Genomic DNA, 10,420 nt, shown 5'->3' on the forward strand with positions numbered 1-10,420 from the left:
ATAGGTGAAGGTGTGGAGAAGAGTTCGCGAGCATCGTCGTTCACAGAGAGGAAGTGAAAGGAAAGATTTTCTGGATAGGTTGAATGCTGGAGCATGGAGAGGACCGCCACCATGGTGTCGCGAAGGTAGTTGGCATCAAGGGTCATGGCGACGATGATGACGGTCGGGGGTAGAGGATCTTCACATTTGTTGAAGCCCAAACGGATCTCCATATATGTGATCAAATGAGAATGTGAAAGTGTAGAAAGCAACACGTGAAAGGGGAGGGAATAACCCTCAATACTTGGACTCGTTGTAGTTAATGGGCTTTAGGCCCAATCTCTCTAGTTTGAACATGACTTCACCTTTAACAAAACTCATACAAAATCATGTTTAGAAAAACGAAGAAGAAATAAGAAAATAATATGATAATACAGAGAGGTCAACTTTGACATGAGACACAAGGAAGTAAGAAGACGGCCAACAACCAAGCACGTGAAAGCCGTTCACGAACCAGAACGACGCAAGGAAACTTCCACAGACTGAAATACCAAAACTAACCCAATTACCCTAAGACCACGCATAAATTGATGAGGGTATTTCTGTCAACAACTCAATGTTCCAAGACACTACTCCTTTATATTATCGTACACAGAAACGGTCGTACGCGGTGTCTGTCTTTAAATTTAATTTTGAAAATTCAACGCAACACCACACGCTTATTCTGTTACATAGCCAAATTATCACTTCTCCTCATTATTTTCTTCACATTCACATAAGCAAGTCAATTTCAGAAGAAAATACAGCGCTTAGGGACATCATGGGAGAAGAAGGTTGCGAGTGCAGACCACTTGGTTTTTTGATCGGATTGCCCTTTGCTCTCTTGGCCTTGATTTTATCTCTGGTTGGTGCAGTTATCTGGGTTTTTGGGTATGTGTTTTTCTCTCAAATTTTTTATCTTTTTCTATGTTCAAATATGTTGCTTGGTTTTGTAAAAGTAAACAATATCTGTGCCATTGGGATTCTTTTGTTATGTTTTATGAATTTTCCTGCTTTTGGCCGAATTTGTGATTTTTTTTTTATTGTGGTGATGGGAACTGTGCAGATCTATATTGAGTTGCTTGTGTCCATGTTGCATTTGCTGCGCGGGATTGGCTAATTTGGCTGTGAGTCTGGTAAAGCTTCCGGTGAAAGTTCTGAGATGGTTCACTCGACAAATTCCTTGCTAGACAGCTTTTTCTTCAACTCCTTTTTCAATTCGTTTGTAGCATTTGTTCGGTCTTGTCATGATCTTTTTTATTTCTTGGAATTTGCCTATTCTTGTGATTGGATTCATATTTACAGCTAATATTTGATTCTTTTTTCTGCCAAATTATTTTCTCTTTTTATGTGTCTAATCAAAAGAATTGGATGTTGACATTTCATTCGACATCGATAAGATGAATTGGAACCAATTCAGAGCATGAACAGTTTGAGTGTCACAGGTTCCAAAAGAAACATGATTTTGGTATCTTTTTATTATTGTTAGAAGTAGTGTTGTAGGGTGTGGAAGGGTATAGATTGTAAAAGACTTTTTTCTCTCTCTCTGTACATGAAATTAGAGAAGAAAGCATGTGGCGTGCGGTGGTGAGAGAGAAAGAAGAAGAAAACAGAAGTGAACAAAATGTAATTGGCGGTTTGGATTGCATCTAGATCATTTTTAACTACATAATTTTTTTCATTAATTTAAATTATATTGCATCTAGGCTTGTCATCATGTGATCATCAATAAATCTTTCTCGAGCATCTTGTCTTTGCTTGATACCCTAAAACAATATGATGCATAAATCATCCTAAATATGTAACCTCCCACATCACATACATAGGTATCTCATTTCATGAATATATATTATAGGTTACCATACACTTGCATTAAAACAATATCAATTTGATTATTTATGTATATAATATTCATATACACAACATATACATTCACAAAAACCATAATAGATCACTTAAATAAGGATATAAGAAGATATTTCCACTAGAGTGAAAACAATCCTATTAATCGAGAATTGTACTAACACATGATACTTGCATGTAACTATCCCTTTACATTTTTAAATTATACATATATATTAAATCGCAAGACTCTTCCTTCCAAAACTGGAAATTGATCATACATATATATTTTAAGACTCAATATCGAAGTTTGGATTTAGATAGGCAAAGAAATAATCCTAGATCTACAAATAAAAATGAAAGTTTTGGATTCAGTATGGTAATGGGAAACATCAAACTCACACACAACTAAAATTACTCAAATTATACATGTTATCCAGGAATACAGATATAGGGATGGTAAAAAAAATCATACTCGCGAATACGCGAGTAAAATCCGTTGTGGGTATTTAGTATTCATAAGAGGTACCCATGGATAGTCGGTAGTGGGTAATTTAATACTTGTTCGTTAACAGGTCGAGTTCAAGCATCACACTATCTTTACCTACAGGTATCCACTACTCATTTGAAAAATGAAATTACAATTTTGCCCATTAGTTTTTTTTCTTCTAACTGTTCAATTATGTTTTCTTTTATGCTCAATCTACTGTAAAATTGGGCCAAAGCCCAAATCCTTTTTTAGGGTTTTCTTCTTCAAATCAAAATAAGGAAAAGGGAGCTGCCCTAGCGGCGTTGTCATAGAAGGAGAGAAGTTGAAGGAGTTGCCTCAACCCTAGGTGAACGGCTCCACCATTGAAGTTGCGAATGGACAAGGATCGTAAACCTTGCTTAATCGCAAGGCTAAGGGTCCCGCCGCCGCTGACAAGGAAAAAGGTACAGAGTTCGCTCTTGAGGATATCATGCACGACGAGAGGTGGGTGTGGTGTGTCGAATGTCCAGCGTGAGTGGTTGGCAAAGGGTGACCTGCTTGGATCGTGCTAATGAAGGACGTCCCATGGAGCAGTGAAGCTTCTCTCGCATTCGCGACGGAAGAACAAAGGAGCGAGCTACTACGATCGACGTGGGCTGCATCGTCGACGACGGTCTCAACCGACTAGGGGAGGACACGACGTTGCTAGGTGGACGGAGGGCAGTCGGCTACCGCGAGTGGAGGAGGAGACGACTGCTTTCTTTGAAGTAAAGAACTAGGGTTTGTGAGTTTTGATTCTGAATAAGAAAGGAGAATAAAGTCTTGGCCCAAAATTTGGGCTTTGTAATGCACATATGGTTGGAAAACAGGTATCCACGGGTTGGAAAACATCCATGTTTTTTTTATGCTGGTATCCGACGAATAGCGGAACAGGTAACAAAATATGCTTTTTTACATGCGGGTCGAGTTGCGAGTAGACACTATCCTTACTCGACCCAACCTGTTGTCATCCGTGATTAGATACACATACAAAATATATTCTTTAGTTTTACATGCTACTATCATCAAATGCAAATCCAATTCTCAAACTCAATATGCAATTAAAGAACACTAAATGCTACCACAATCGATATTCTTTGGATTCAGTGATAGAGTTTTGTTGCATGAGACAGGGCTCTGCCCCTAATATATATATTTTTCACATATATATGTCAATATAAATAATAATAATAACTTTTTTAAATTTTAGTATATTTTATTTATATGACATCTTAAAATTGTATACATCTACATTATTTCTTTAAGATCTGACACTATTTAGATTCCTTAGGTTGTTGAAGAACATAACATTCAAATGCAACCGGTGTTTTTCAATTTCCAATAAAATAGCTTTATTATTACATACGACTCTAAAACTTCAGACCCAATGTAGCACATAAGAAAGCTCATTCTAATAAGCTTTGCAAAGGAAAGACTTTATCTTTAAACTTGTTAACTCAAGATTATCTAACATAGATTTCCTTAGCTCATAATTTTTCATCTTTTTCTAAAAGCTTTCAGTCCACTAAAAAACCTTGCTTAATGCTCTGATGTTCCACTAAGAACAATGCTTGACTCTCTACTTATGGTGAGGAGCGATCGAATTTTAAAAGGAGGTGTGATAGAATGAATGAGGTTAAGGAGAGTACAGAGAAAATTTTGGAGAGAAGAGGGAAAGAGAGGGATTTTGCATAAATTGGATTATGTTTTTTGTACCTACATTTTAGTTGAAACCATTTCATAACTTTAGGAGATGATGATATTGATTTTAAATTAAAGTTTGCAATCATGTTGTAATGTAATGATTTTCATGAAAAATAAGTTTTTTCTTTATATGATTGGATACTACAATATGAATTCAACACTTTTAGTTGTTAATTATTAACTAGCTTCATTATTGGAATTATACATAGTCACTAAATTCATTCAAAGATAATAATTAAGAAAAAAGTGAATAATTTTATTTTATGTTAAAGCATTTTCTACATGTGTTATTTAGCTTCTTAGACATTTTCTTTTGTGATTATTTGCATATAACTTCAAAAAATCTCATATTATTGTCGATCACTATTTGTCGATAAACACAATTTATCGTTAATATAAAGGTCATCGGTAAAGTTTATTGACGTATACAAACATTTGTCAATTATTATCGACAACCTCAAATCCATTGATAAAATGTCTGATTAAGTTTCGTTCTACCTCATTTTCTTTCTCTTGTATTTCGCTTTTTTTTTTCTGGAAAGTATAATCAATCGACAATCGCGCTTCCACCACCAATCCAAGATATTTTCATCAAGCTACCACTGTTACCAACGAGCCTCTGTGTCACCCACCTTCTTGTGCAACCACCTTCTCATCTTCTTTTCCTTCTTCTCACCTACCTCTCCTTAATATAATATAAAACTCAAGTAGATTGAGCACAAAATTTTCTACCTAAAGTGCCAAGGAAGTATCTATCGATAATCATGATGATATGTTATCGACAGACTAAACTCGTTAATAACTTTCATGGTAAAGTACCAATGAAACGTTATGACAGATTTTACAGACTCATTTTTGATAGAGAATTATCTCTTGAAACAAATATGAGAAGAACTAGAGGAAGGAAATTTGCAATTCAAAGATCTACGACAAGGTCCAAGATCAAAACATATCTCCTTGAATCTTATGATGTTCCTTGAAAAAGGAAATTTAAAGAACTTAAATATCATAAGCACAATTGAAAAATAATTTAGGAAATTAAATAATTTGTAATTTTATTTTAATATTACATAATGTTAAATTCGCTCGGTGAGCCAAAATTATGTTTGTTGGGTGAGCGGGCCTCACTAACCAAAAAGTCTCCATCTGTAATTTTCTTTTTCTGTTAATGGTTTTGGTCTTTGGGTTTAATTTTAGGGTTTCTAGGTTTATTTAAATTTATGTGCCTACATATAGAGGTACCAAAAGTTAGTGTAAACACTTTTGAGTCATATTATGCGTTTGCATTTTTTCAGAGAGGATTATCTTGGTTCTTGGATTAGAACTCTAATTCTTATCAAAGATTAACATCTTTGTGGTGAATCTTCATTTGACCCATCAATCTGCTAGATTGTGACCTCCCCATCTCTATCTTATTTTGTATTCTTCTTTGATTTATTTTTGTTGTGCCTCTTAAAGATTCAAATTTAGAAAAGATCGTATTCTTTCTTAAACAAGATTGTATCATCTGATATTTAGAGCAAGGTTCTAGTTTGAATTTTTTTCTTAGATACCAAAAATCATTTGGTATCTAGAGCAATGTTCTAGTTTGAATACATTTATCTTATTTTTTGTCATAAAAAAATAATATTTTATCCAATTCTTTTGAGGTTTTCTTTTTTTTTTAGATTTTTGTGTTCTTCGTGTTCTTTCTATAAATTGAGCATTTCTATATTTGATTTTTGGAAATTATTTATTTTCTTTATTTTATATTAACTGTAGTCCCAATTAAGGGTTTTCCTTGATCTTGAGTTTTGGTATTTTAAGGGCAATCTAAAGAGAAAAAGAAGAGAAATAAAAGAGAGTAAGAGAGGAGAAAGAAAAGAAAGAGAGAAAAGATAAAGAAGAAAAAAGAGAGAAAAAGAAAAAGCATCCAAATTTGTCATTAAGAGAAAATACTAACTAGCTTCTTTTTGTTTTATTACCTAAGAAAGATTTGTTTATCAAGGAAACATGACATCAACAATGGAAGAAAGACACGATAACAGAAAAGAAAGACATAAGCTTATAACTCAAAGAACTTGTGTTTGATAATCTGTTACTTTGTTTTTTTAATTCATTTTGATATTTAAAGTCATTTTTTTAGTATGGAAACAAGCTTAGAAATATATGCATATAAATTAACTTATTTGACCATCTCTAAGCAACTTACGAATAATCACAGTCATACCTATAGTTTGATTTTTTACATAGAATTTTTTTTTATGAGCATTGCATCTTTAATTTAAAATTGTGTTGATGATATTTTCAACTGGGTCTTTTATCCTAGAGGCAAACCTTTAAATCTTTGATAATAAGGAGATTAGGCTCTTTAAGGATCCAAACATCATTTTAGTAGATTTTTTAATTTTGATTATTTTATATTAGTGTTAGTGTTTTTACATAAGATTTTCTAGAATTTGAGTCGAATTCACTCCAAAGAGGGGAGAGTGATAAAAAGATCTTCAAGTAATACCAATTTAAGGACGAGTTCTCTTCAAGAAGGATAGTATGATAGAGGTCTATCTCCTAAAATATATATGAGAAGAACTTTAGGAAGAACATTTCCAATTCAAAGGATCTATGACAAGGTCCAAAACCAAAACACATCTCTTTGAATTTTATAATGTTCCATGAAGAAATAAATTTAAAGAACATAAAGATCATAAGCATAATTGAAGAATAACTTAGAAAATTATTAAATAATTTGTAATTTTATTTTAATTGGGTGAGCCAATTTGTGTTCGTTGAGTGAGCGGGTCTCGCTAGGCAAAAGGTCTACATTCGTAATTTTCATTTTCTTTTATTTTTATGTGTTTTGGTATTTAGGTTTTATTTTAAGGTATTTAGGTTTTCTTAAACTTAAGTGTCTATATATAGAGGTACCAAAAACTAATGTAAACACTTTTAAGTCATATTTATGTATTTACATTATTTGATATTGAATTTTTTTGGTTTTTTTATTAAAACACTAATTTTTATCAAATATTACATCTTTGTGACAAATCTCCACTTGACTTATCAATTTATTAGATTATGATATCATCATCCCTATTTTATATTATATTTTTGATTTATTTTTGTTGTGTCCATTGATTATTTAAATTCAGAAAAAAATTATAGTTTTTACTAGACAAGATTATATCAATTTCTTCTCTTCACCAAAAATATCCAACTATAAATCTAAATGTGAAAGTCGTCAATAAACCAAATTCTTATTAATTTTGATAAAAAAAAACTTAAAAAATAGCATTATCACATCATTACTACTGTTAAGAATATGTAAATGTATAACGAAGTCAAACAAAATTTTAAGAGATAAAAATTAAACATTATCCATTGTATAAAATATGTTGACTGACAGTCAATTATACTTTTAGATTATAACTAAAGACCGAGTTTCATAATTCACAGCTCTTTCAATAGTGTACAAAATTTTTTTATTATCTAATTTCAAATTTATTATTTATATAAAAAAATTAGAAATAATTTAAACTAAACATTAAATTATTAGAAAAAACAAACACACAAAATAGAAACAACATCATTTCAAAGAGTATATTTTATCATTTACTAAGCATAAAAAGATTACCAATTTAAGATCAAGGATAGATATGTTATTACAAGCACAATGATTTCATTTTTTTCTCATAGGGCCTAATCCAAAATTTTCTTTATTTTTTATCCTCCCAAGACATCTCAAATGGACAAATCCAAACACAAATAATTTGTCTCTATCTCTTCTTAATAATTACCTTGAAACAAACGTAGGCTAAAAGATTAAAAAAGTACATTTGAATTTAGTTTTTCTTTTTATTTGTTAAGTTATCCTGAAACAGACACAAGCTAAGTAAAAGACACACGAATTTAGTTTTTTTTTTTTATATATTTATTGAGTTATTCTCTCTTATCTTTTTAGGGTTAAATATGTCTTTAGTCCCTATACTTTGGAACGATTTTGGTTTTAGTTCCTCTTTCAAACTAAAGTACAATTTAGTCCTTCAACTTTAGAAAACTCTGGTTTTAGTCCCTTTTATCAAATTTTTTGAACTTTATTTGCTGTTTTAAGAATAAAGTTCAAAAAATTTGATAAAAGGATCTAAAACCAGAGTTTTCTATAATTGAAGAACTAAATTGTACCTAAATTTGAAGAATGACTAAAATCAAAATCGTCCCATAGTATAGGGACTGAAAAGATATTTAATCCTTTTTTTTATCTATCTCTACGTTAGAAAAGAATAATTACATATTTTTATTTAATGCTTTAGAATTTCTATTTTGTTTATTAGATAATTATAATTAATGAAGTTTCAGTTTAAGGACAAACTTGTAATTGCAAGCACTATCATCTAATTTCTTCTGGTGGACAAGGGCAATAAATTCATGTCCCTCTTCCTTTTTATCCTCCCAAGACATCTCAAAGAGATCAATCTAAATACAAACGATTGATCTATGCTCTTCTTAGTAATTACGTGATTTTTTTTTTTAAATTTAGTTACTCCTTTTTTATTTCTATTTTAGAAAAGAATAATTGAACCTTGTTATTTAATTCTATAGAATTTTTATTATTATTTTATTATAATTAATTAAATGTAAGAGATCAAGGGCAAATGTGTAAGTACAAGCACAATCATCTTATTTCTTCTCATGGATGAGCGCAACAAATCCAACCTCCTATTCCTTTTTATTATCTCAAATAGACCAATCTAAACATATGTAAATGAATTAAGTTAATAGATAAGAAAAAAAACAGTTAGAGTACTAACAAGTAACTTAATCTAGTGGTAAAAACTACAAATATGACGAAGAAATAAAAAAAAAGTATGTGACAATTTTATACAAAATATTTAAAAATAGTTGTCACTTTAAAAAAAATCAATTAATAATTATATTTCTTAAAACATCAAATAGTAATTATAATATAAAGGATAAAACAGAAAAAAAAAAATTGTATATTCAACAAATATATTATCTTCATAAATAAGCATAGATTTACATAGTTAACTTTTAATTATTACATTTTCTTAATAAAAACACATTTTTATGAGTAATTTTTAAATTTCAAGTATACATGAACTTTTTATTTAATTAATATAAAAGAATTACCTATATAAAAAATGGATTCGTTTTTTTTCTCAATTTTACCCTTTAAGTATTTTTATTTTAAATTCACATGTTTATATTTTTACTCTTTAAATAACCATTATCTAAATTTAATTATTTTATAAATTAAAATAATTATTTTACCATTTTATCTTTTTAAGAACTTTCTTTCAAATTTAAATAATTATTTATTATAAAAACTATTTAATAGTAAACATTAATAAAATTATTTGTTTTTATAATAATTTTTTATAAAAATTACTTTAAAATTTAATAAATATTTTTCACCTCTGCATACTCGTACATAAGGATGGCAACAGGTCGGGTTCGGGTCGGATAGTGTGATACCCGAACCCGACCCGCATGTAAAAAAGTATATTCGTACCCGTCTCGCTACCCGTCGGATACCCGTATAAAAAAAATCCGCGGATTTTTTTCAACCCGCGGATACCCGTTGGATACCCGCAAATATTATTAAAAAATTATTTTATGTTTTTAAAAAATATTTTAGCTTTCCANGAAGGAAATATGAAACATCAGCCGTCCAAAAGGTTTTGGGCTTTTCCTATTCCAACATCATCAAAAAATCTTTCATTAATTAGTATTGAAAATGAAATAAAAGTCATTATTACTGGAACCATTTTTCGATCATCAAAAAATATTGGCTTAATACCGTTTTTGGTCCCTAGTTTGGGAGGATTTGTTCAATATGGTCCTACCTTTTTTTTTTCATAACAATTGATCCCACCTTTTGAAAAAACTGTTCAATTAAGTCATTTTTGTTCATAGTGGTCCCATATTCAAGTTTAAATTGTTTATTATAATCCTTATTGTATACGATGATGATATGATTTTTAACTAACATTGTGTCAGGACTGTTAAAATAACATTTGGATAAGTGAATGCATGAAAGAACTTATTGACGTCGTAACCAGCACCGTTAGAAAATTGACGTCGCAACAAAAAAGGAGTCAATTGAACAGTTTTTTCAAAAAGTGAGATCAATTGTTACTAAAAAAAAAGGTAGGATCATATTGAACAAAACCTCCTAAACTAGGGACCAAAAGCGATATTAAGCCAAAAATATTCCATTAATTAGTATTGAAAATGAAAGAAAAGTCATTATTACTGGAACCATTTTTCGATCATCAAAAAATCTTCCATTAATTAGTATTGAAAATGAAAGAAAAGTCATTATTACTGGAACCATTTTTCGATCATCAAAAA

The 10,420-nt window shown here is 30.4% G+C and overlaps 1 protein-coding gene across 1 annotated transcript; it reads left to right on the forward strand.

The window, feature by feature from the left end:
- The first annotated feature begins 630 nt into the window (after window positions 1-630).
- Window positions 631-1,351, forward strand: LOC106754246. The gene is made up of 2 exons (XM_014636248.2): window positions 631-909; window positions 1,085-1,351. Exons 1-2 carry the CDS (start codon window positions 800-802, stop codon window positions 1,206-1,208), a joined length of 234 nt encoding a protein of 77 aa, XP_014491734.1. The 5' UTR covers window positions 631-799; the 3' UTR covers window positions 1,209-1,351.
- The last annotated feature ends 9,069 nt before the right edge of the window (window positions 1,352-10,420 follow it).

The sequence above is a fragment of the Vigna radiata genome, unplaced genomic scaffold (assembly GCF_000741045.1).
Source record: "Vigna radiata var. radiata cultivar VC1973A unplaced genomic scaffold, Vradiata_ver6 scaffold_86, whole genome shotgun sequence".
Lineage (NCBI taxonomy): Eukaryota > Viridiplantae > Streptophyta > Magnoliopsida > Fabales > Fabaceae > Vigna > Vigna radiata.